Raw genomic sequence first — 27,250 nt, 5'->3', positions numbered from 1 at the left:
ATCTGCATATAATATACATATAAAGTTTGGTCTTCTTTTGTATCATGAATTGTCTACGAACAGATGGATTCCTAGATGTCTATTATTTAGTAAAAATTTTCTTATAAAATGTATAAAAATTAGTTCTGTTCTCAGGGTGCTAATGTACAACTCTTTGGGTGCCTGCTTAACATTGCAGGGAATAATCATGGAAACAGGTGATTGTCCAACCTGTAGGAAACCTGAGATCTCCAGTGTGCCGGTCTCAGGTCTGTCAGCAAGGTCCATTAATTTTTTTGTGCCTTGATCTTCCTTTAGAAAATGTTTCCTGTTCTTTGTCTAAAAGCTCTTTCAGGGAGGGATTTCCTCTTGGCCATCTTGATTCAGGCATTGTAATAACAGCAGGATTATTATCTCTTTTGTGACATTTAATAGGCTAGACTGGATACCAAAAACTTCTTGGGGCAGAAAGTGCTAATCAAAAAAATAAAGTAATAACAACCAAAATGCCAGAATTCAAATAAATAGCCACAAATACTATGCAGGTATTATTTATGCAGGTATAATTGATTTTAATCTTCTCTTGTTGCTTGTTACTCCAGTTGTTTTGGAATCAGGTTTAAAGTGAACTGTCTGCACTGTCACACAAGATGAACATAATGTCTCACACTTGCTGCATGTGGCCAATGCTGGGAAGTAAGGAATGGATTAAGTAGAATATTTTGCTATTATGAAAGTAAAATTATGGCTCTTCATCATTCTTTATATAGGGAGAAAGAAGGAATATTGACAGAAAAAATCCACCCTGCTTCTTCAGATGTATCTAATTTTCTTAATGATATCCTTTTTTATACATATCTTGGAGTAAGGTAGAAAACTGCAGTGCTGTGCTTTGCATTGTGTCTAAAATTAAACCCATCATGATTTCAGAACAAGAAAGAAAAGTTACCTCTCCCGCCCCACTGAAACATTTGGGATTCTATACCTAGCATACCATGGCCAAAAAATATGTCACAAGGACTTCTGAAATAAACACAAGGCAAGTAAAAAGTGTGCTATTCAATGAATTTGAAAATATTTCAGAATTTAAAGAAAACATTATATAAATAATGAGGAAAATGGTTCAAGAAGTCAACATTTTAAAGAGATCAATGTTTAAGTATTAAGACTTCAAAATTCTATCAGTACACTCTTTTTCAGTAATATTCATGACAAATTGCTGTCACTAGACTATTGAATGTCGTATTGTGGAAATGCACTGGTGGAACAGCACCCATTTTTGTATACAAAAACTGCAACGATGTATCAGATTTTACAAGAAACACTTTCGGTATGGACACCTTAAAATACAGTTGGGTAAATGGAAAAAAAAAACTTAAGAAAATTCTGCTCTGCACTGTCTAAAATCTTGATATATTTAAAATGTCTTTCAAATATACATTTTTCCCATTTTTCTCAGGGATGATTTCAAAATGACTCTGCCCTTCCCTCTGCTTATTACAACTAAAATGAAAACCAAAATGAAATATACATCCTTATTATTCATATTGTATCCAAAAGTATGCACAATTAAATGAAAACAAGAAATACCTCACTTTTTATGGGCAAAACACCACTCAAATATCCTTATACACATCTTAGAGTGGAAATTTTTCATCTATATAAATCCTCCTTGATGACTTTTTAATTTCAATTTACAGTGCTTTCATATATGATATTAAAACAGTAAGCAGTGGCATTTAATTGAATCAAAAGGCAATATGATGATAGTGAGTTCAGTCATGCTTTTACTGTTAACACTGGTGCAATGATTTATTCATTTGTCATTCCACTTACTTTCGTGTTCGAACAAACATAAATTAAAGTTACACCTCTTCATAACTACCAGTTGGCACATATGTGATACTGGTAAAGACATATACATAAATAATTAGCAGAGATCGTGATAATATATGTGTTCTATTCCAAATAAAAAACTTTCTGACTTTGTCTAGTGAAAACTATCATTCCTGACGTGCACATTCCTCTCTTTCAAAAAACATAATGATAAATTTAGTGACTGGTGTGTCAAATGTGAGGAATTGTAATCAAGATGAGAACTGCAAAGGAAATCCAAGTCAAACCAAAGAAGCTGGAGGTTATGATCAGGCACAGTCAGTGAAGAGTGTCATTACTGAAAAGGAAATGGTTGGTAAACACTTCCCAGGTCTGAGCACATCACCTACATTAACATTTTAACTAAATAATGAGATGGGAATTCAAACAGATCTCAATTTCAGGAAAAATGTGGAAATTTAGATTTTTAATTATTATTTTTTTTTTTTTTTAAATTCCACACTGCAATGATTTAACAGGTCTATTAATATATCACTTGGAGCCTTTCTCCCCATTCAGTCCAGTGCTCAGGGCATGTGCCTGCACTGGAAGCTATGCACGAGGCCCTTTGATGACAACCTTAGGCACAGAACTAGTGCCACTCACATTTTGCAGTCCTGCCATCAAAACAACGGGTAATTCACTATCCACTTTTCATTTTTTTATCTAGTCTGTTGTACTTTTTTATTTACTGGACAATAAAAATTAATGGCTTTAAGAAGAAAAGGGCACTGCAGATCTCATATATCCCATGCAATAGCCTCTGGGCTCTGCTTTGGTTTCTTCAACTCAATCTTGAAAAGTCTTACATTAAGAGTAACCATATTTTTCAGCAAAACAGCATTACAGTGCTTTGTGTTTTCTGATTATTCATCTCCACCAGTAACTATAAACAGCTGGCACTGGTGCCAAATTTGTTACAGGGAGATAAATGTTGGCAGCACAAGAGCTTCTGAGCTTTTTAAAATAAATTTGGCACCAAGCCCTAAAAGGGTTCATCATCACTGATCTAGATTACATCCTTCTTTATCAGAAAATGAGTTTCAAAATTTCTATCTAAATAAATACTTTCAATTTATTTGTATTTTCTTCCAATAGATTAATGCATATAGGAAGAATTCTCTAAAGTCATCTGCAAACTCACTGCATTTTTCATTCCCTATCTCTAAAAAACTCTGCTGCTTTAGTGTGATGTAACTGTTACTATACTAATCTTAATTATTGCCTTTTTAGCTTTTGGCTTCCACACTTGTTGCCATTGCATTCATGTCTTGTTTAAAATCAGGACCTAAGCTAGCTGAGGCTAGCAGCTGTCTTTTTAATATCAGGTCCAGAGTCTAGGAAAAAGGAGCTTTAGTTTGCAACTTGAACCTCAACAGGCTGCAGCACTACAGATGTTAAATATCATAATAATGATTGTATCTTCCTTACACAGTGATTATTAGCAAAGCTGTACAGCTTTCAAAGAGCCCTTGTTTTTACTTTTGACCAGCAGCTGAAGCAAGGAACACATTTCCATTACAAGATGAAGCTGTACAATCTCGTCCAACAAATGATCTCACTATGACCCTCACACTAACTTTGCTATTAAGCAAAAACAGGCACATTTTCAAATATTGATTTCAACTAATGTCTGATCCTAACAGGCACGATCTTATCGGGGCCCCACGATAATAGAAGGAGTGTCAGAGTTAAACAGAATAGGTTTAGATAAGATCACAATCTTCCTCACCATGATGTGATGCTATCACTGAGTGAGTATAGTATTTGCAGTAATTATCATTAACAGATATTGGCAACAGGAAGAGTGGTCACTGCTAAGATCTAAACAAATTTGTGCATGATTAAATAAAACAAGTTTCATCTGAATAATGGGTCAGGGTATGTTATGTGCCCCAAGAGACTTTGTTGCCTTCATGTTTTTCTCTGAAATGATAGATATTGAATTAAAAGAGAAATACTGAGGAACAACATTGCTACCTTAGTTTGTTCTGTACTTTCTGTTTCGTGGCAAACTGCCACTTTAGTCTTTCCTCTGCTTTCCTGATGTCCCATGACGTCCCATGCCACGTTGTGCTGACAGACCCCAGTGCCAGAATTTGGCTCAAGCGCCATGGCCACAGCTGATTTCACAGCATCCTCCCTTCTCAGCAGAGACTGGAGCAGCAAGGAACTGTCTGACAGGAGGTGCTGGAAGCAAAGGGTCATCCTTCTGGACTTTGAACCCTACAGCTGTTTTCTTAGTGAACTATTCCTCACAGGAATTTCGGCAGCCTCACAGTGGGCTAGCCTACAGGACTGGTCTCTAATATTAGTCACTAATAAGATGAATAAGTCTCTAATAAATGCCATGAGCTGTGGCAAAACCCACAACAGACAAGGCTGACAGATATCTGACTTACTTTGATTTTTGCTTCTCCATTTGTTCGATTGTGCTAGGGTTTCTACATTCTCAGACAGAAGGTGGTAATGTAAAAGGGAATACCTGCTATGATGTGGCAAATTCTGTGTGAAATGCTTAAGTCTTTCTCCCTCAAAGCAATTTGCATGTAAGGTCAAAACAGCACAGAATGAAAATAATAATTTATAGCCCTGGAAAAAAAATGTATCAACCTAGGAAACCTGAAAACACCAATACAAAAAAACAAAACAAGCAAACAAACAAAAAAAAGGTCTGTTGATAGTTATGCTTGTGTGTATTGTAATGAAAGAGCAGAAGTGTAACTAACTTTCATAGACCCAAGCCATATAAAAATAATACTTGAGAAAAGGGTGCAAATCAAAAATGCCCTTAATTATTCACCATTATCAAAAATTAGCCATGTTGCAAAATGTAGAATTAAAAGGGAGTAATCAGAATTCCAAGAAGCAATGTTTACTATGTCTATTGTGACAACAATATTGAATTCTAATAAACTATTTTTCACCCTTACAGAAATTAGCTAATTAAGTCAATTTAAAAAACATTTCTGAATTAATAGTGTACTTGCCAAGATTGCACAAATATTGGTCTTCTACACAGAAACCTACAGGCAGCTTTTCTACTTATCTTCATGTATTTGTCTTCTCAAATGTGTTATTAACTCCAGAGCACTGAAATCTTTTTGATAATCACTGAAGATGAATGTATCAGGACAATCAGCAGCATATGGAACACAGAATGCTGCCAGATGTTAACACACTAAAATAAAGCAGAACCATTCAAGTACTCTGTATCTTGTCTAAAAATAATACACTCATTGACCTTAACCCTATCAAACCAGTCCCATCTTCAAGGTCATATAAATAACAAATATTTATCTTCTATGGAGAGGCTGTACTTGCAGCATTTAGTGTTGGAAAATGCTAAGCATACCTCACCCTACTGCTTTGAATGCAAGTTTGGGGTGCTCAGCACCTCCCACTACTGCTCAGTGCTAGGCAAAACCAAGTTCTAAGTGCACTATTAACCACTGGTGGAAATTTGTGATCACTGTGCAGTCTCTTTCACTGCTTTATATTTTCAAACACTACACATGGAAATAGAAAACCACCCAGATTAAAAAAATACAGACATACAACTGCGACCTCTAAGATGTACTTTATTTGGAAGAGATTTTCCCATGCTCTATGTTGCCTTGATAGAATAATTTCAACCCTCTTTGTTATCGCAATACAGATTTAATGTGAAAATATCAAGGTGAAGTGCTACTGTAGCTCCCATGAGGTTGAACACTAGTCTGCAGTGGGTCATGGCAGCAAATTCCACCCCTTGAAACTCTTTACTTCCCCACGCCTTGCAATTATCCCAAAGGAGACGCTGCGAGTGCAAGACACTGTGCACAGCACAGCAAAGAAGCACAGAAAACAATGAGGATGTCATGGGTGTATTTCTGAAGTGCTCAGGAGACCTCTCAGTTACGGTAGTAATAGCGAACAGATAGTCAAGTATCTTTGGTATGACTGACAAGAAAATGCTGATTAAAGGTCAGGAAGGCCATTTAGTCCCAAGTCCCATGTCCCTAGTGGCTACTAGTCAGAGTAAGCTAATAGGTGCTACTACAAAGCCACTTAAGCCCTGCAACAAGTGTTAACAACTGGACTTGGGACAGGGAATATGAGGAATGTTAATGAGTCAGCCACACCAAGTGGTCTCACATTTGTGAGGTCAAGTTTCAAAACATGTACTTTATTCTCATTTTCCACTGCTGAATGTGGTGGGGTGGGGGAAAGTGGTTTCAAAAGTAATCAATGTATGTGCAGTCATTCACTGCACACAGGTATGACTTCTGTATGCATTTCAGAAATTTACTAGCACAGAAACACAGAATGAGCTCTGAAAATGCTGGTGATGCCAAGTGCCTCCTTGCAAATGTTTCCATATCCAACCCATGCAGTATTCTCTGTTTTTCAGCCTCTCTAATAGGGGCTCTGGTAACTGATAGTGAATGACTGACTACAAAAATCAAGATTCAGCTTAGTCCCTGAGGCATGCTGTACTGCCAGATCAAAGTGCACACACTTGGCATCCAGAAAATGCAATACTATTGCATTTGCTATAACACTATGCAATTGCTCTCACTCTGCAAATACATGGCACAAAAACCAGGGACAATGTTCCTTACAATCCTGAGACAATGATCCTTATATATTCCTTAAAAAATGAAGTACAGAAAACTTAGAAACAACATCCTAAGTAAAACTGAAAGTAATGTTTTGAAAAAGCTACACTGATTTTATATTGGCTATAATTCTGACTTTATTTAGCAAGAAACTGGAGTGGGAAGGGAGAATATTCAGAAGAAAAAAACATGCAGGCAATTGAGAAGGCACATGCCAAAGAAATATAGCAGCTTACTTCCTTATCTCTCAGCTAGCCCTTGTTATATTTCAATTAGATTTTGAAACCAGTACCCTATACTGGTGTGACCAACTGTCTAGCTTCCTGTAATGTCCCATCTGCCATCTTCTACAAAAAAAGTGTCTCATTCTGCTCCTTTTAAAGCCAATCTTGAAAGATTTTAGCTACCTGCAGGCATTTCTGGGCAGCCAAACAAGTGAAGTTGGCTGCAGACACTTCTCAGCATCAGGCTGCCAAAAGCCACAGGGTCATCTGCTCCCTTTCCTTCCCCCATGCCACAGCTCAGATGCACCTACACCACTCCTGTTGTCTTGGTCCAGCCTGTTCTGAGACACACCAGCCACAGATTTACTGCAGCCTCCTGAATCTCCCCCAGCTTTCCACTCTCATTAACATTAGGAAGCTCTTTCTCCTCGCTAACCTAAAGCTCCCTTGCTGATACCTTGCTGAATCTGGAAGGTTCACCTAATGCAATCCTCCACGTCGTTCCATGGCTTGTGATCCAGGTGTCCAAGAAGCAAGAAAAAACCACAGATGCATGCAGGATTAAGATGGTATTTCGACTTGGAGGAGGTGAATTGACCATAGCAAGAAAGGAAACAGGACAAAAGTAAAATACTGGATCCCAAAAGAGAAGATTATGATCTGGAATTTAACAAATATAAAGAACACAATCCAGTATTTAATGTAGTAAATGCAACTGCATCCATGAGGAAGAAACAGTGCAAAAGCAAAGCAGTAAGATTAAGGTGTACTATAAAGTCCACTGCAGAATTAAAAATCAGCAATAGTAGAACCAGGCCTGCTTCCACACAAGCCAAAAAGAAGCAACTAAGATAGATTTTGGATCTACTATTGTTTTCTGCTTTATTGCTGTCTTTCCTTTATGCTAATTTGCCCCAGTTTTCTTCCGTAAGTGAGGACAACAGCTTGCAGGAGGGGGAGAGAGGGAAGAATCCTTCCTCACCTCCCCAGCTTCAAGGCACACCTCCCTCAGCTCCCCTAAACTTGTCTTTAATGTCCTCACACATCGCAGGAGTTCCAGTTTCTTGTTTAAAAAAAGTGGCCACTCATCCCCCAGATCAGAGACTGTCATACAGAAAAGAAAGCTTCAAAGAATAAGAAATATTTTGGGAAATGTGAGATGCTTTTAAATAAATACATAAATAATAATTACTAAAATATATAAAGCTTTTATTAAAAATAGTATCTTCTATGCATTTCAGATATGAAATCAAATGTCAAAAACAAGATATAAAAGCTAATCTGTGACAGGAAGAATTTTAAATTATAAGACATATTCTCAGAGTGAGAATAATCTACATAAACTGTGATGATATCTCATATGTTGTGTAGTTTTTCCTAAATGCATCAGTAGTGTTCAGAGTGCTATCCTTCCCTTACAGCATAGAAAGGACAGTATTTTGTCTGTGCAAAACTCAGTTATTTCCCAAATATGTTAAAAGAGCTCAAAAAAACATATTTAATGATTCAAAAGTTGTGAAGCATTTTATAAACACATTAAAGTGCATTAGCAAAAATAAGTTTATTAATTAATTTTGAGTTTTTTAAGATGGGACATGATTATTACAGAATCACAGAATCATGAAGGTTGGAAAAGTCCTCTGAGATTATCAGGTCAAATCAAGTCCTTTCCCTGATCACCACCTTGTCAACCAGACCATGGCACTAAGTGCCACATCGAGTCATTCCTTCCACACCTCCAGGGATGGTGACTCCACCACCTCCCTGGGCAGCTCGTTCCAATGTTTAACAATCCTTTCTATGAAGAAATTTTTCCAATGCCCAGCCTGAAACTCCCCTGGTGCATCTTGAGGACATTTCCTCTTGTCCTGACACTGGTTACCTGGGAAAAGAGACACCAACCCCCTCCTTGCTACAACCAATGAAACAATATAAATATGAAACTATATCAAACCCAACCAGGCTATGCATATAATCTACCATGCATGGAGTATCAGGACACACAAATAAAGCTATGAATAAGTAACATCATCAGGTAGAGTGCTAGCTGTGCAGTCCTCGCTGCAGGTCTGCGGCTGCTCGGGAAGGTGAGGACAGCAAGCGATGGTGCCTCCCCTGCTCATTGCTCCAGAGCCCTAATGGCTGGAGCTGATTGTCTTTTGAGCTTCCTTGGAGCCTGAGGAGCCACCAGGGGATTAGACTGATGACCTTGTTCTCCAGGCTTGATAAATGAGGCTCAAGACATTTACAAGCCTCACTCAACACTGAATTTCTCAGGCCAAGCTCTGAATTTCTTTGCCCATACTTTGGTGGTGCAAAGAAGATTTGTTGCATCTGGAAAAGGACTCATTTTGCTACTGGTCGTGAAATACTTCAACATCATTAGAAAAGCAGTTACAGCCAAACAGTGAGGAAAGTTCAGTAAAATTAAAACATTTCAAATAAAACAGATTTTTAGGACCTAGAACAGTCAATAACTCCTTCTGACTAGAATATGCTATTTTTACATGCTCACAATCACTTACATTGTGTGTGTGCATATATATATGTATATATAGTTACTACATTTTTTTACAGATTTATTTTTAAATATCCATTTTAATATATTTATGTATTCACACATACTGTACTAACAATACTTGCTAGAAATATTGAGAGGGTTTTTTCTATTCAAAACATTCAAACCCACATTTTCACAGAACACAGTTAATTTGGCTGGCAATGAAACAACCAGAAATAACTTTAATTTCTACCCTTCTTGAAAATTTATAGGCTACTTTTCTTAAGTATATTGAGATGGAAAGGGAACTGATCTTTGGAATTTTGATCACTTCATCACACTGTAGAAAAGTGATCAGCAAGCAGCCACTGTCTTAACTGAAACCACAGGTCCATTCTTTTAGTTTAAGTAATCTATTTATTTAATGAAGATAGACAGTAATTTAAAATATTGTTATTGTTACTATGATATGGTACCTTGGTCTGCTCTTTTTATTCACAAACAAATTTTGACACCACCAAAATGTGACTTTTCACACCAGGATTTTCTCTACAGCACACTTTTGTTTCAAACAACTGCCCACCATGGCATCCACAAGTCATATGGAAAGCATCTGTTGATGTTTTCATAATCTTATGCATTTGTATGTCCAGACAGCACATCCTGACAACATACTGAGCGCAACAAAGTGCTACCACAGTTCCACAGGCAACAGCATCTCAGTGCTTTTTTCCACTACCAGTGTACCCTAAGGCTAACTATCCTTGGGCAGGCCTAGCTTTCTGTGCAATAGGTAAAAAAAATATACATGAGCTTCCAGGACATTTTACTTTTCAATGGTCAAAGAGAGAGCACAAGCCTCTCTTAGTCTTTCAGTTCCATGCCCATTCTAACTACGGAATTCTTGTCTTAACAATGCAAACACTTTTATAGACACGAACACCTTCATGGCCTTATGTTCCACTACAATGGTGGAGTTAGAATTTCCTATGCTTGTTCTATGAATGTGAAACTATGTGTCAACATTTTAGAATGTGAATTTTATTGCAGAATAAAAAAAGATAGTGTTAACATTTAGTGAGAAGAAAATTACTTCCAAAACTGCTGAATATTTAAATCTGGCATTTTATATCTGCCTAGTCTATAACATGTATGTTTCATAAATAAGAAGTACCATTATAAAAAGCATGAATTGAAACATTTTCCTCAGAGGACCACATTTAATACTGAATTTCTCATCTTAAACAGAGGTATAGAACTTGTGCCTGTCAAGTATTGTAGTGCAGTGAGCTACATGAATGACTTTAATGGAGATAAATAAATTATTTCTCTTAAATAAAGCTTTTAAATAAGACTGCATCCCATTCTAAAAGTTGTGTTATTAATTTAGCAAAATCAACAATAGCAAAATAAGCATCTGAGTCTTAAAGCCTGTGCTACAGAAAAGATTAGACTAGATATAAGATTATTAAGATTGGACATAGTGTAAAAGCACAAAAATATATTGCTACTCAAGTTTATTGCAGTGATTCTCTAATTAAGCAACTTTTTTCTCTCTTTTCCCCACATCCTAAAATGCAAGAACCTGGTACTTGGAGATAGCATCTCCCTCTACTTCTGTCTGGGAGGCCCTGGACCAAATTTTCTTGCCTTTTTTCTGTCCCAGGCTCCCGACTTTGCCTCATCTCTTCTGCAGAGCCACCCCCTTGCTCTGCTCTCAGCAGCTGCCTGGCAATGTGACCCAGGGTACATTCCCACTCTTAGAAGGACCCCCTACTGAAATGAAGCTTGCCAAAATAGGACAGATAGTTTATTGAGTTCTCTTGCAGGGAACTAAGTTAGTTTAATAGGAATGATTGGTAAAGTCTACTACTTTATTACAATAGTATTAGGATAAATTCTGCTTAATGGAGACGCTCACAGCAAACACCAAGTAACTGAGTTACTTTAAAAACCTTTCAAAATGACCAGTGATCATTTTAAAGAAATGTTAAAGTTTTGCTGTTTCGATATACAGGTGTCAAAATGAACCATGGGAACATGAAGTCTCAAAAAAGGGCTATAGTTAAGGAAATGAAGTAAAAACATGAGCAATTCTGTGTAAAAATCACCTGCTGATATTCTGGAAATAACCCAATAATAAATGGAGGAAAAATAAAAAGGAAGAATGTGAATCCTGCCTTATTTTTATGTCCTTTAAATATTTAATAACTTTAAATGAAGGCTATGATATGGTGTGCAGTACTAATACCAGTGTACTAATAGCATTGAGACAGATGAGAGACAAAAAATTCTCCTATACTGCACATCTGAGATCTGGAATTACTTCTGCAAGTTGAAAAAAAAAAAAGTTTTTGGATTTATCCAAAACAGGGTTTTTATTCAGATCCTTAGCACTTCTTGCTGTCATAATATTAGCATGGTTTAAATCTGTATAAATTTAAATAAAAGAGCAAAAATAACTTTTTTCTTTTTTTAAAAAAAAAAACAAACACCTAAACTACAACTGTGCAAGAAACTCTTAAAAATGGTTCTTTTGTCATTTCATTCTCAAAAACTACATATCTATATAAATGGGACAACACCTGGTAAAAGGTGAAGTAATATGAGATGTGTTTTCAAAGAACATTGAGGATGGCCATGTGGACATCTTGGCATATCTCAGTATTTTTTTAAATATTTCAGTATGTAGGAAGGCCTCAAGTTGTGCCAGAAGAGGTTTACACTAGATATGAGGAAAAGTTTCTTCACTTTGGCAGGCATTGGAACAGGCTGCCCAGAGAAGGGGTGGAATCACTGTCCCCAAGGTGTTCAAAAGACATCTGAATGTGCTACATGGGGACACGATTCAGTGAGGAACACAGACCACTGTGCAGGATGAACAGTTGGACTCGATGATCTTAGAGGTGTTTTCCATCCTTAAGGATTCCATGGTTCTAAGCAGCCAATCCCAACACATGCACAGCACATCAGCATGTAGCTCTTGGGTGACAGAAGGAAGTGATCTTAAACTAGTTCAAAAATATGAAGAGACTGACAGTAACAGTAGTAAAAATGAGAAATAAATGCTTTTGTAGTCACTTGAAATATTTAAAAGTATAAAAGTAGTATAACGAAGATGAGAATCAAGGTTCACTACTCAGTCTCTGTGCCATTAAGAACCAAATTCTCCATTTGCAGTTAAATGTCTAAAAGATACAACCTACCTTATCCCTTTCCATGTCTGAATAACAGAAAAAGAAACTAAGGACTGGCTAGAGCTTGACTATGGATCTCTGTAGCCATGCAGCAACTCCAACAGAAGTCCCCAGAAAACCCTCATGCTGCAACTCTGAAGATTAAAAGTCACTATCTACTACAGACATGAGGCTTCTGACCCAAAGTGACCAGGCACAGATTAGTGGGTGAATAACTTTATTGCATTTTGAACCTTGGCTCCGTCAGGCCCTCACACGCTACCCAGTCAAACTGTTCCATAAGCATATCTTCCAGAGATGTCTCTTTGGTGTTGAACCTCCCAGATCCCATTTAAGGTTCCCTGCTGTGTCCCACTGCTTGCCTGGCCCAACCCTGCACATTCTCCTCCTGTGGATTCTCTTCACAGACACATTGAATCCTCTTTTCCTTATCAGGCTCATACAGGCCTGCCCTGCACGCTCTTCCCTGCAACAAGGAGACGAGAATGGGGAGCTGAATATAGCTGATCATTGTTTTGCTTCACAAAACCCTGCCATGGGCACAGATTAACACCAAAAACTAGATGGCAGGAGCCAAGGGAAAAGGCCTCTTGGAATGCCTCCACACTACTGCCGGAGCGACCACTGTTCGACATCCATCGTGGGCTACGTGGTTCAGGGCTGCTTTTGTTCCCATGGGCCTTATTCCCATCAAGCTGTCCCCTCAAACAGGAAAAATATTTAAAGCTGAAAAAAGCAAGTGAACAGCTTTTTCTTAACTAGGTTGCTAGTGCCTTGAATTTATATCTGCTTACACCCAGCAGCTCCCCTTTCAGTGGTCTGTATGTCCAGTCTAGAGAGGTCCTCTGCTCTTTTCACCCACATGGTCATATTAGACTTGGCATTTGTGCAAACCCATTTTCCTGTTAAGACAGGAATCACAAACTTGGAGTCTGATGCATCAAAATATATTTCTATCTATCTGTGGGTATCCATGAACTACTGAATTTGCTGTGATGCAGCAAAACACAGATTTGGAGCCTTCAGGGTCAAATTGTGTTGTCTTCCATTCTACAGCTGAGTTCTCACGAGCTGTAGGCAGCCAGTAGTATTCATGGGCCTGCTTGTCTAAATAGCGAGATTATATTAAATCTCAAGCAGAATCTGGAAACATGTAGACATGTTCATTTTCTAGGCTTAAAAAGATTGCATTTCATTTTCTTGGGACTCCCCAACTATTATGGAACAGTGTATGGAAAGTGAAAGTAATGGAAAGAAGCGGAAGGCAGTAAACTCCATGCCCAATTGTGTTGACAAATACAAATTATGCATGGAGCTGAGAACAGAGGAATTTTGGTAGTTCGGCAAAATTACAGGAACAGATATTTAAAAGTATCTAAATATGAGATCTATCAATTTAAATATAATACAAGTATCTAAATAGGTATCTACAAATATTTAAGAATGATAGAAGAAGTTCTTAAGGATAAACTGAAATAAAACTTAAATGCCTAGACAAGGTTTAAGATCCAAGACTCACTTGCTAAATAAAAACAATATATTAAGATTTTCTTCTGGCTGCATGCAGATTGTTTCATCAACAGTAACAGTAATAATAGCATACATTATTTCATAATGTAATTGTATGTAATTCATGACTATTGGCTAAACTTGTAGATGAGAAAAATTAAGAACTATATTAGTCTTTGCACTCTTTCAAGTCTACCTTTAGTCTGAGTATTCTTCAGTCCTGATGTGGATCTTGTTCTACCATATTTCCCAACAGTGCTGCAACACTGTTGATGATATCAACTCCTGCTATTCCTACTGCAATTGTGAACAGCATTAAAATAATTTTTGTTCAAGGTACCCAATATTCCACTACTCTAAGATGTGTACTGCTAACGTATTTCAAGAGAGAAACTTGAAAGATCTAAAATGTAATTGACATCTGGCATGGCGACTCAATTAAATACCACACTGAATTAATTAACTTGCTCTGTCTCATAAGCCAACAGCAGCAACACCATATTCAGCAACACAGTACTGCTGGAAACAAGAAGCACTTCAGCAGGATATTACATGTACAGGCTGCATTCAGTTCAGAGTGCAAGGGGAGTAAGTAAGCTGTGACTGTTACAGCTTGAATGAATCCAGTGAGGCACTGTCACATTGCAAGCACTAAACAGTACAGTCAGGTAAGACGCTTGTAGTCAGACACAAACATACTTCCCAATAAAGATATCAGCTGCAAAAATTATGATATTTACTCACCTGAGGGTGCCTGAATTATTTTTTCCTTTCTATACAAAAAAAAAAAAAATCCACATCAAAATTCTTTTCCAGAAGTTTGGTGTTTATAGCAGTGCAATGTTTGAGGTTCTCAGTCAGAAAAGAAATAAATCTGTTTTCAGCTGCTCATGTGAAAGTCTGATTGAATTCTAGGGATGTGAGGCTCTATCCAAATGAGCTTCCCAAAACAGATATAAATAACCTAAGTAAAGAATCCCAGTTCCCCTGATGAACAACAGACAACATGTACAATAGTGAGATAACTAGTCAAATGCATAAAAAAACACAAGAAAAACAATTTCAAGAAAAAAAAAAAAAAAGAGAACCATGTAAAAGCTGATGCTGAAGTTTTGTTGTTTTAACAGCATATTAAAGTTGCACCAAAAGGTTTGTATTCTTCACACAGCATTTTTAAGTAACAAATGTAGCATTACAGGAAACATAGGGAACAAATGAAAAAAATTCTTTGAATCAGAGAATAACTCAGGTTGGAAGGGATCTCTGGAGGTCATCCAGTCCAAAGTCCTGCTCAAAGCAGGGCAAAATTCGAAGTCAGATGAAACTTCAAAGTTAAATCAGATTGCTCAAGATGATACCCAGTTCAGTTTTGACTTTTTCAAGGGATGAAGTTGCTCAGGGGACAAAACAATATTTCTGAGGACTAAAATTCTGTTTACAGGAACTTTTTCAGATTTCGAAATGTGTTTACATTTGTAGGCAAAAAAAAAGTAAAATCTTTCAAGTGTTAGTAAAAATAGACTTTATAATTTTTAATTTGACAATTAAAAAAGTATCTTTCCAGTTTAGTGAGAAAAAAAGTCCTTATTATTTTCATCTTACATCTCTATGAACTACACTAAGAAAGCTGTTCTATCCCATTACAATCAAAAAATTAAAAGTCAGCTCTGCACACTGCTCAATTACCAGTTCATTAAAACCCAACTATCCTACCTAAATGTTTTTGATACAGCAAAAGTGGTATTTGCCCAAATTTAAAAAGCAGTATCAGACCTTAAAACATTCCTCTGCTATTAAGGGAAAAGCAAGGTCCTGCCAGGGTTGTGGTTATTCCACAACTCCATAAAAAACAAACAAACAAGCAAACAAAAAAAAAAACAAACAAAAAATCCCCCCCCAAAAAACCCCCAAAAACAAAAAAAAAAAAAACCAAACCAAAACAAAAAAAAATCTCAAAAAAACCCAATATGATTGTATGATTGGCTGCTGACATGTTGCAAATTCATCCTCATCTGATAAAGATTAATTTTGTAGAGAAGGGACAACCATTACTTCCCATACTAGAATATTATCTTCATGTTGTATATAGCTGATTAAATGGTACAAATGGACAAAACCAAATCAGCATTTCTCTATAGTATGGATTCTGGACAGACTTTGAGTTACAATGGTACTAAGGTCTCTGTTATATGAAAGCTGATGAAATTAGTTATACTGGGATTTAGAAAATTACTTGAATTACAGGTGGTTGTCACATATGACCTTTTATGAAAAAAAGTTTTGAGAGAGATGACAGGCCAATAATAAAACAGATGAAGAAATAAAAATTAAATGGATGGAGAAAATGAGACAAGTTCAAATTTTCCACTTTTTCCTTTCTAACAAATAAGGTGCTTTGACTCTGTGGTACTTCTGAAAATCTATTCTTTATTCAGGTGCCTGAATAGGAAACCCGATCTGGATTGGGAATACTGAACTCTTGGAAACTTAGACCAAGTTTCCGTGCCGCTTTCTGTAACATTTCTTAGCACCATTTGATTAATAAATTACATCAAAGAGTACAAAATAGTGAGGTTTTTACATGTCTACTATGCACTACATCTATACAATACTACATTATGTACTCAGAATAATGGTTCACTCAAATTTCAATATGAATATTAACAGAAAGTAACGTGCATCCTACCCAGCAACCCTCAGAAAGAGAACTCCATTTAATAGGCATGGGTTCTCCAGAGGGAAGTTGAAGACAATCAATTTCCCCCTTCTTCTCCCCTGTCCACAAAACCCCACTGCCCACACTGTCCCAGGTAACACACCAGCAACTCAGTGCTCCTCCCTCTCCAGGTCCTCCAAGGGCAGGATGATTCCCAGTGGAATCTCAGTTTCCCCATTTGCAGCACAGATATGTGCACCCCAAATGCCTGTAATCCCCTCCTGTGAAACCGTCCAACACGTGTTTATGCTAAATACATTCAATGCAAGGTCTGAAATAGCAAACAGTGATCCAGCTGCAGATAATGGCTCTTCAGAAGTATCCCACAGGGCAATGCACGTTCCAAGACTGTTTAAACCCTTCTAGAGATATTAGTTGTTTCCTTCCTGATATTTTCAGAAAATTAATCTGAACTATACACAAATAATATTGAAGCTCAGACTTAAAACCAACACAAACAAAGATGAAATGAAGACCTAGAAATGACATGATTTTGAGTGCACTGAAGTGAGATCAGCAGAGCCTTACTTTTAAGTAAAATGGTCCACATACTTTCTGCAATCAGAATAAAAAATGAGGCTAATTGAGAATATATAATGACAGGTGTCTTTTGATGCTCTTCAAAAAAATGTGAATTTGATGGAAGATTTTGCTATGTTCAATTACATTAAGGCAAATTTAATTAATTATATCCAAAAATAATGTAGTTGTTTATTTTTGATACCTTTATTTAATCTAAATTAATCTAAGTTAAGTATTCAGCAATTAATACTATGAAAAATATCAGATATTACTACTGAAACACAGCACCTTGGTTCAGCAAACAAGGAAGTGACATTTCCCTTCAGTAAAAGAACAAGTTAAACACTATTAACCTGTGCTCCAAATAACTTCACGTGGATGGTTGCCACAGATGAACAAACTGGAAAAGAGCCAAATACCACTGTCCGTTAAAGCTAACAATGCCCGTTTTCCAACGCTCCATCTGAGGAGCAATTCAGGCTATTCCCTGAAGAATGCCACACAGTACAACAAAACGAAGAGTCTCGGAGCATCTACATACCAAGGTGTTATTATTCAGATCCATCTTCCCAGTGAAAGGCCCCCATGTTGTTCCAACCGGAAGCTGCTGCCGGCTCTGAATCTTTCGCTCCCCGTCTTTCTGGACCACCTCCAACTCTCCTGCAAACAAAGAAAACAAGCAGTGTTGAGAGTACTTTCACTCATGCCTTGACAACAACCACCTCTGCCTTTGTGCTGGTTTTATACGCACAATGTTCTGAGGACCAATATAATGAGAATTAATTATGCTTGTCTGAAAAACAACTGATCTTGTCATCCTGCAAAAGAAAAACAAACCTTTTTCCCTTATAATTATATTCAAATTTTGTTCAGAAAGTCCCATTCCTTTCTTGCATCTTTTCACACACATTAGAGTTTGAAAGCAAGTTTATTCAGAATAGCATTCCGTAAGAGTTCTTAAGAAGTGCTGAGGAGGGGGGGAAATAACAGCTGAAAAGAGCAAGTCCAACAGCAGCCACAGCTGCTTTAACCTCCCTGATGCATTTTGCTGCACAAGATCCCATTCTGAAGCATGTAGCAACTAAAAATTTGAGAGAAAAACAGCATCAAGACATAAAAAATTCACAGCACCTCCGAGACACTGCTGAAAGCATTTACTGCAATTACAAAAAAGATTTTGAACTGAAATTTTACAGGAAGTAACATTTCAGAATTAAACAAAAAATAATTTTGTTATCTAAACGTTGTAAGAAAAGTAAAAGCAATGGGGAAGCTGTATGATGTTTTTTGGTTTTTTTTTAGTACATAATGATTATTAGTGTATGGGATTTTTATTAATAAATTTTGTTTTTGAAAGCAAGACTTCAAAATTTACATGTAAAAGAGAAATTTTTGCTTTGGCTCACCTTAACTTTTCTGGATTTTCCAGTAAAGAGAAAGACTAATGCAATTGATCATTCTCATGAAGGGGAAAAATAAAATTCAGTCACCACCTTTCCCGCTCCACATATTTTTTCATTTTATTTCAAGATTAAAAAAATAGTCTGGATAACTCTCCTTTGGAAGCAGTCTCTTCACTAAGACTATTTTTTATGAACAAATGTATCTTTTAAAAATCCAGCAACAGTTATATTTATATACACAATTTCTAACACTATTTTCTAAATTAATTCCAGTTTCAGACTTTCATAGGGACACAATGGAACAAGGCCAGGCTGATCTGTACTTTTCCTGTTAGATGTTTGACTGCTTTTTTCCATGCTCTTGTACTTGCATACTTTGCCCTTCCTGAAGGTAGGCAAAAAAATCTGTTGTTCTCAGAAGCAGCTGAGCTCACCTCAGCTTTGCTGAAGCCATGATTTTTCATCATCTGTTTTCCATGACTGCTAAAGTCCCTTGCTCCTTTTCCACACCAAACAGATACAACTGTGATTCCTGTCTTTTGCATCAGCACGTCTCAACAACTCCACTCCAAATAAGGATGGTGCTTTTCCACAAACAGAGCAAAGTCCAACTGTGCAAGGAGTCAATTTGTCCCAGATTTAGAGCTGGTGGTTGTTGTGAAATGAACCTTGGGCTGAAGGAAGTGAGTAACTCCTCCTGGCTCACAGGCAGCTTCCACAGACTTCCCTGAGCTAAACATTCCCCTGGATGCCTGGATTTACATTGCAGTCAGGCTGCAAAGCTTTTCCTTGTCCACAGGGGTTAATCTTGACCATCTTCCAAAGAGAAGAGTTGGCTCCAGCTTCCATTTTCAAGCACAGAAATCTAAATTTCACCTCTGAGTGTTGCAGATTACAAAACTACTCTACGTAAAATCGTGCATCAGATCCTTCCTGCAAACTGGAACAAATCTAGGAAATAGAGCTGTATCGGTTTACAAAAGCTTCTCTGTATGTGGGTGAGTCCTCATCATGACAGTGTTACGACATTTTAAAAGGCAGAATGTGAGCAGAAAAGCTCATGGATTAATTATATCTAATTTACACATGTGACATATATGCATACAAACAGAAAAAAAAGCAACCAAACAATGATAAAAGCATTTTTTCCTTCTCACAGTCACATTGTTAGAAATTGTATTAGCTTTAAAAATCTCTTTATATGTTAATTATGGAATAGAGAAATTGCAAAGTAACATGTTTATCACTCAGCCATACTGCAGCATTTTCTCTCTACATAGAGATGAAAACGCTATGCAGCATTTGCTTGCTTTTACACACTAAAAAACAGCCATGTCTATGGACATGTCACATTTAACTGATACCAGAGGAATCATGAGAATCTTTGAAAACCCTTTTAAAAAATAATTCAGTCTCCCTTTCTGCCACTGACATTTTTCATTTGAAAAGGGTTCAGACACAGTCAAACAGTGACTCCTTATCTGTACCTGTGGATTTACAAGCAGGCCTGTCTTTTAATGGATTAAGAACGACAAACTTAGGGCAGATCAACCAGTGATATCCAAAAAGCTACCAAAGTTTTAAGGTCTACATCATTACACATTATATTTTAAATAAAATTAATAACATGAATCTTATACCTGGTAAGTAGCTAGAGGGAAGCATATGAACAAGCTTTCTTTTTTCCAAATATAATTTTTTTCCTTCTGTTGATAATTAAGTAACTTACTGTGGATTCTCTGTCTTACTCTTTTGTTACAGTTCCAAGCTGTAGTTCAGGCAATATTCAATATATATGAATACTTTGAAATGTACTGCCTATGGGGTAACACCATGCTGAATTGTACTGAAACTGCTATGTTTCCCAGCCCACTTAGAACACCATGAAAGAGGTGTAAGACAGGGTAACAAAATGCTTTTCTGCAAAATCTTTCTGTTTTTCTTCATTGCAGCTCTCCAAAAAAGACACATTTCTCTCTTGTCACCATGAACATCAGCCATTTTAATGCTATGGGTGAGTTTCAGAGTTAGGACAATCTGCTTGCATTTTTTTGGCAAAAGGAGCCAATCTGGTTATGCTTATACAAAGTGTAGCATACTACAATTTAGTCCTTGGTGAAGATTTCTTTTTTTTTGTATGAAAAATCTTTGTTTTTTAGAGGAAAAAAAAAATAACACTGCCTGCAACCTTTCTCCATTCATTTACAACATTTTTCTTCTCTGAAATTTCCTATTTGGTGAATGGTACCACAACAGCAGCACACAGTCTCCCACTTGATGGGGTAACTGAGGCTGTCCCCTGCCCACTGCTGACTTCCCACAGGGATGCTGGTTTAAACCTGTGGCCCTAAGTAATGTGTGACTTCAAGGGTGTTTGCTGGAAAATGAGAACCTCACCCTGTGACTCTTAATTAAAAGGGTTTGAAAAATGTGTCAGCAAGACAGGATTTTCCCCTTCAGCCTCAGAGGAAGTTCAGATGTAAATCTGAAGTGCTCTCTACAGCTACCATCCTCTGCACAACTGTTCAGAATCTTCACAGATTACATCAGGAGAAGGAAGAGGATCTGAGACTTTATTGCTGTATCACCACTCACAGTAAGAAGTGTAAAGACTCGGCTTGTGCTCACTCTTCACACATACTTGTCCGTGGAAATTCCAACATGTGGGGAGGAAAAGAAAAGGAAGGATGAAAAACTGCTGCACCTTCCTTTAATCCATGCTCAAACCCAAAGGAAGCAGAAAATTCTGAGCTAAACACTGTTAGGTGCTTCAAGTAATCAGCAGTCACAGACCATCTCAGTACTGAATACAACGTTCCTTCACGTAACAGGAAATTATAATAGAACTCCTTCCTACTCCTGGAATAAAATATGTGATACGCTCATAATTGCCACACAAAGTAGAAATGCAGTTTTGCTCTCTTCATCCTAGACTTGTCAGCTGCCCGACTGAAAAGGACAGCAAGAAGTGTGACAAAAGCAGCACTAAGAAACATAAGTAGTATATAAGGAAGCGATGCTCTGCTTTTAGTTTTTTGTAAGGCAAAAAGGATATTTAAGAGACATTCAATTTAGTGATATTTACTTGCCCTTTCCTTGCTACGGAGCAAGCAGTTTTTGTTTTGGTTTATTTTTCCCCAGCTTGTTCTTCAGGAACACACTTATTTCCAGCTTGCTGAGTAAGTTTATACAAAATATTTGAGACACATAGTATGGGCTAATCAATTTTGGTAAAAGATAATGCTGTTAGTGCTGTGGGCTGTTTCTCTTATCTTGTTGATGTAGCATACTTTTAAAGTCTGTGATTACTCAAAGACTTATGATAGCTGCACTGTAAAAGAAGCCTCAAGTCATGACTCACTAGTACAGCTATAAAACATCCCATGGCTTTTAAGATATTAGGCCACCTTGGTGGATAGAAAACCAGAATGGAAGGACCCAATTTAGGATTCTTTTCATACATGCATATATTGTTTCAGGCATGCCACGCAGGGCTTTCATTAAACAGAAGGTAGAGAGCTCAGTTTAGCTTTGTATTCCTTCACAGCACAATAAGGATCATTTAAAAAAACTCTCCAGAAAAACATAGAGTACACAGGAATCCAAACAAGAGCTTTTGGCCCTCAACAGATCTGACCATACTCTGACTACCAGAAAAAATCAACTATATATAGTATTTCTGAAACAAAAAATACTGGCTTTCATCCATCTACCTACATTCTGGAGTAAAAAACAAAGGAGTATACATCTGAAGATGAATGATCAACAGCTTTTGTGGGACATAAGGAGAACGATATTCAGAAATAACTATATCCAGATTTATATGCATTTAACACTTCTAAGCAAGTCACTGATAGCTTTGTAGCTATCTGAATGTATTTCTAATGTAGTTCTTGCTTGGAACTGTTTTTGCTATAGTATTTGTTTTTGGTTTTGTTTTTTTTTTTAATTGAAAATAGCTTTCTAAGTGGATTGGGTTCAAAACAATGAGTAAGCTCTTTCTCTGCTATAATTAGAGATTGGTTATTTGACATCATGGAGCTCTACCAATTTCCACAAGCAAATGGCTCCTTCTTTGCATATTTCCAGTCCACAGCCACCTGGCTCTCTAATGAGTATCTTTGCATGGCAGAGAAATTGTGTATGTTGTAGTTTCAAACAAGGACTGCTCTGAAGTCAGAGCGAGCTAGTTAAAAACCCTCTCAGAAGTTGTTAAGTGCTGCCCAACCCAGAACTCAGTATCTGCCTGCCTTCCTATATGCACAGGAAGAATCTGCAATTAATATTTGGCTGGTGATTGCTTCCATTATAACAAACTACTATGTGTACATCTGCACACAGCAATTCACTGATAGTGGAGAACTATCCCATTTCCACTTCTGTGATTCTTAATAAGGTAGCTCCAATATTCAGTGTTCACACACTTGTCTGGCAGACATAAACTGCATTATTGAGATACTTCCTGTAAATTCTCCTCCCTCAATTTTCAAGTCTCTGAGACATAACACACACTAAACTACAGTTTTGAACATAAACTTGAAATACGACATTCTCTATTCAAGTACTCCAGTCAAACCCTGATAAATCAGGCTGGCCATGCAGTGATCTTATCCCTTCTGACTCTTTAATAAATCGAACCTTGTAAGTTCACGCTGTTGGAAGTTGTCACTAAATGAAATTGTGACCTTATCCGATGCGTGAACTTATCCTGCTGACAACTACATTTATTGTACGGATAAGCGTAAGGGGAAAAAAAAAGAGGCTTTCGATAATTGTGATCTTACCCATATGCAACTCTAACAGATGGGATCTTTTTGATGTTCCATTTAATGATTTGTCTATGATGAGCCTCTACTCAGAGAAAAAATAAATGTTCTTCATAGGTAAGTGGTAAGGGAACTGGTAAACCGTATGAAAAGTGCACAGAGAGGAGTGGCTGACAGCAGAGAGTCAAAAGCTATTAGCTTAACACAAAGAGCTTTGAATTAGCTGGTAATTGCACTGGAAAAGATAACATAATGGAAATGGTAAAACTGTAACATTCCCTTTCCACAGGACTCATTCAATAGTCCAAAACTCGGAAACAAATAACTGTGACTCTGAGGCAGTAACCCAAAATATGCTGTGCTATGGCACTTCATGATGAATGACTGAATGAATGAATGAATGAATGAACAAATCCTCTTCCAGCACTGACTAGATGCTTGCCTCTGCTATTGTGGAAGAATGTTGAGGAACAGAAAACTCATAGAATCATAGAATAGTTTTTGGAATAGTGTTGGAATCTTAAGGGTAATCTAGTCTTACCTTCCTTCACCAAGCAGGAACATCTTCAATTAGATCAGGTCATTCAGAGCTCTGCTTAACCTGACCTTGAATGTCCCTAGGGACACCTAACCCCTCTCTGGGCAACCTGTTCCAGTGTGTCACCACCTTAAATTTAAAAATCCCTGAAAATGGCAAAGGATCTCACATTACTGTGTTTGTCAGGGATTTAATACATCGTGTCATCTAATCCTCACAGTGGACAATACTGTACCAATTCTGCACTCAGAATACTGATTCCAGAGTGAGACCTGGGTGGTGTCAGGGTAACAGTCTAATATGCAGCACTAAAAGTCTACCGGGGGATACAAAAATTGTAATCACCTTACTAGAAAAACACATACATACAAGACAAATTCACACTGAGTACAAGCAGTAATGAACTAAATTACAGTCAATATTTGAAAGAAATTTTACCACTTGCTTTGCTATGAAAACGGCATTCTCAAGGGTCTCAGCAAAACCAGAGGTTATTTAGGTTGTCCACAAAAAAAGGCAAAACTTAATTCTGCTTCCCAAAAGATGGAGCAGGACAGTGTTAGGACAAGAAAGATAGAAGGAGGAACAAATTTGGGACTGAAAACTGAGAAAACAGCTCTGGATTGGAGTCACCCTGGAGGGAGAGTTGCTATTCCGCTGCCACTGAGGCGGTGGAGGGCTTTTGAACATAGCAGCCTGTTTTCTGAAGTTATTGCCACCCACCAGCAACTCCTTCCCCCAGCCCTGATCCTTCCTGTATACATCCCACTTAAGGAACAGAATTAACCAAACCTCTTAGCCATGAGGGAAGTAGACACAAGAATAGGGCACAGGTACTTATGGCTCTAACCTACCGATCTCCTTTGCCTTTGCTTAAAGCAGGTCTAGATAGCAAAGACCATGCAGGAGAGGCTGCCTCAAGCTGCTCCACGCCTAACTCAGCTGCCTAACGTTGCCACATCTTGACAATGCTACCACAGGCAGCTGTGCACTCTAGGTAAGGATGACAAATGAAAAGGCTTCTCTGTTTTCTATAACAAAAAAACTTGCTGCTCCCTGCCTTTCTTTAGAGCCCTGAAAGTCAGAAGCAGAGTTTCTTTATCTCTTCTACCTGCTGCTAGTACTGCAAATGGCAGAGAGTGCAGGTGCTACTCTTATCTGCAACAGCACTGTCCTACATCAGGCAATAAAGGGAAGGAACGAATATTGTGAAAGTGAGGATAGGGAAAGCCTAGGCAAAGATTTTCAGAGTAAAAAAGACCACAGAAGGCTGGGGGTGGGGGGGTAGGGGGAGGGAGAAGGGGCAGAAATAAATTTAAGAAACAAAGCAAGAGACAGGAAGTTTAAGGAAACAGCCATTTGATGACTCAACTTAGGCCTGATCAGGACACAAAGACAGCAGCATCTGGAAAAAGAGGATCATAAGATATTCAAGAAAATTGGGATGCAGAAAATTTGCCAGAGTGAAATATCTAGCTCCAAATCTGAAACACAAGAGAAGTGCATTAATTCCCATTTAGAATTAGAATGCAAACACTACTATTCCTTTTAAGCTAAGGTATCTGTGTTATTACAGTGCTTAATTTGTAAGTTAAACCACTAACAAAATAAACCTATTCTAATATCTCACTGCTCAGCTGAATCCTGGCTAAACTGGAAAACTGAAGTGTGTCTACACTGCACCCAATGATATGATTTCACCTGACATTTGATCTACATCCAAGTAGCCAGATCACCAAGTGTGCCATAAAACTCTTTTGAGAAATAGTTCCATTACTGGTTATTCAGTTTACATCAGGATCCAGCTACACCCATGACACTGACTGGGTGATGTGACCTAGAGTATGGGTACACAAATGGCTTCAGATTTACAACTGAAATGCAGAGCTAACTTCATTGAAGTGAAGGTGCACTATGTCCTGTAGCAACAAGCACAGTTTTCAGAGACTATAATTTCAAAGAAGTGACTGACCCTGAAAATGCTAAAATTCTCTATTTGTAGATGTATTTGAGATTTTTAGCTCTCTATTTCTATTCGGTTACTTACATAAAATAAAAACTAAATAAAATAATTACCTTCTTACAGTACCTCCAGTACACTCCAGTAATCTAAAGAATTTAGTAGGAATACAGGATCACATCCCAGATTAGGAAAACATAGACCTATGGTGATGAACACAATCTGCACCAATTTGAAATGACAATGCAATTTCTACATTTGGGGGGAACTCAAAGGGAGGACAATTAATTTAATAAATGTTAATAGCACATAAATTGAGTATCTACTAAAGAAATGGAAACAGCAAGCTAAATAATATTTTTTCATCACATACACCATTAAAATAATTTTTAAGGTGTAAGATGAAGCACAAGTACTGTGTTTTCCAAAAAAGTCAGAAAGGAGGGAATACCTAATGAACATGGTTACTAGAATTTGATTTGCTTTTTATACTTTTACATATTTCTACAGACTTCTCCTTTAATTGGACTGCTTCACTAAACTTACAGGAACATACTCAAAGAAAAGAAAAAAAAGGAAAAGAGACAGAAGTTGAAAGAAAAACATATTTACTCAAGATACGCTAACAATGCCAAAGGTTTGTTCACTTACGTCAGAGTCAAGTTCCACATAATATAGCAAATACTCTGTTTATATCAGCATCTAGTCTACAGACAGAGACAAAATACACCCAGCTATCGTGGCAAAATCCTGATCCTGAAATGAAGTAAGACCTTTAGTTTTCAAGTCTACTAACTACAAGGACAATTCACCCCTCTGTTTTCTAACTCCACATCTCATAAAATAAAATTAAAAAAATGTTGTTTTTCTCAATAGTTTTACATCTTTGCTTAGTTCAAGAGGTTTCTTACCACCTCCATATGTTGAGGTAAACCTGGAGTAGAATTACTTGCAAAAATACAGAAAAGAAAATCCCCAAAGACAACCAGTGTAGCTAAAGAGCCCTCCCTGTATTTCTCTATGAGAGAAATACTGTACACTGCATTCTCACATGGACAGTTCATAGTGGCAAAAATTATTCCTAATTATACTGTAACACTGCACAGACCCAATAGGCTGAGCAAATCCTTCATCCCAGCTACTTGTAGCTTGCACAGCTGTGCTCCCTTTCTCTCCATCACAAATGCACGGGATACTGAAAAGCCAGACTTGGCAAGAGCAGGCTGACAATATTACTGAAGAAGGTTTTCTTGATAAGATCATCATCTGTTTCTGGACACTCCTGGGTATGCTCCCTTCCTCAGCACAGGATCAGTAGCCCCGATAAACGTCCCTCTGTGTGAAGATTCTCCCCCATATATGCAAATACATTTCAGTTCTGAGTCCGTCCACTTTTTCTTTGCTTCATATAGCTGAAATACACTTAGAGGTTTATGAAGCACTGTATGCAAAACAACTGA

General features: G+C 37.4%; 1 protein-coding gene across 2 annotated transcripts in view; it reads right to left on the bottom strand.

The window, feature by feature from the left end:
- Nucleotides 1-27,250, bottom strand: part of ZFPM2 (zinc finger protein, FOG family member 2) — a 305,189-nt gene that overhangs the window by 141,802 nt on the left and 136,137 nt on the right. For both annotated transcript variants that reach the window (XM_015618940.1, XM_015618941.1), the window contains one exon: nucleotides 17,665-17,783. In XM_015618940.1, coding sequence (XP_015474426.1) covers nucleotides 17,665-17,783 — 119 coding nt within the window. The remainder of the gene's footprint in view (nucleotides 1-17,664; nucleotides 17,784-27,250) is intronic.

Source organism: Parus major, chromosome 2, assembly GCF_001522545.3.
Source record: "Parus major isolate Abel chromosome 2, Parus_major1.1, whole genome shotgun sequence".
NCBI classification, from domain to species: domain Eukaryota; kingdom Metazoa; phylum Chordata; class Aves; order Passeriformes; family Paridae; genus Parus; species Parus major.
The sequence above is the reverse complement of the archived record's forward strand: the minus strand, read 5'-3'. Positions and strand labels throughout refer to the sequence as shown.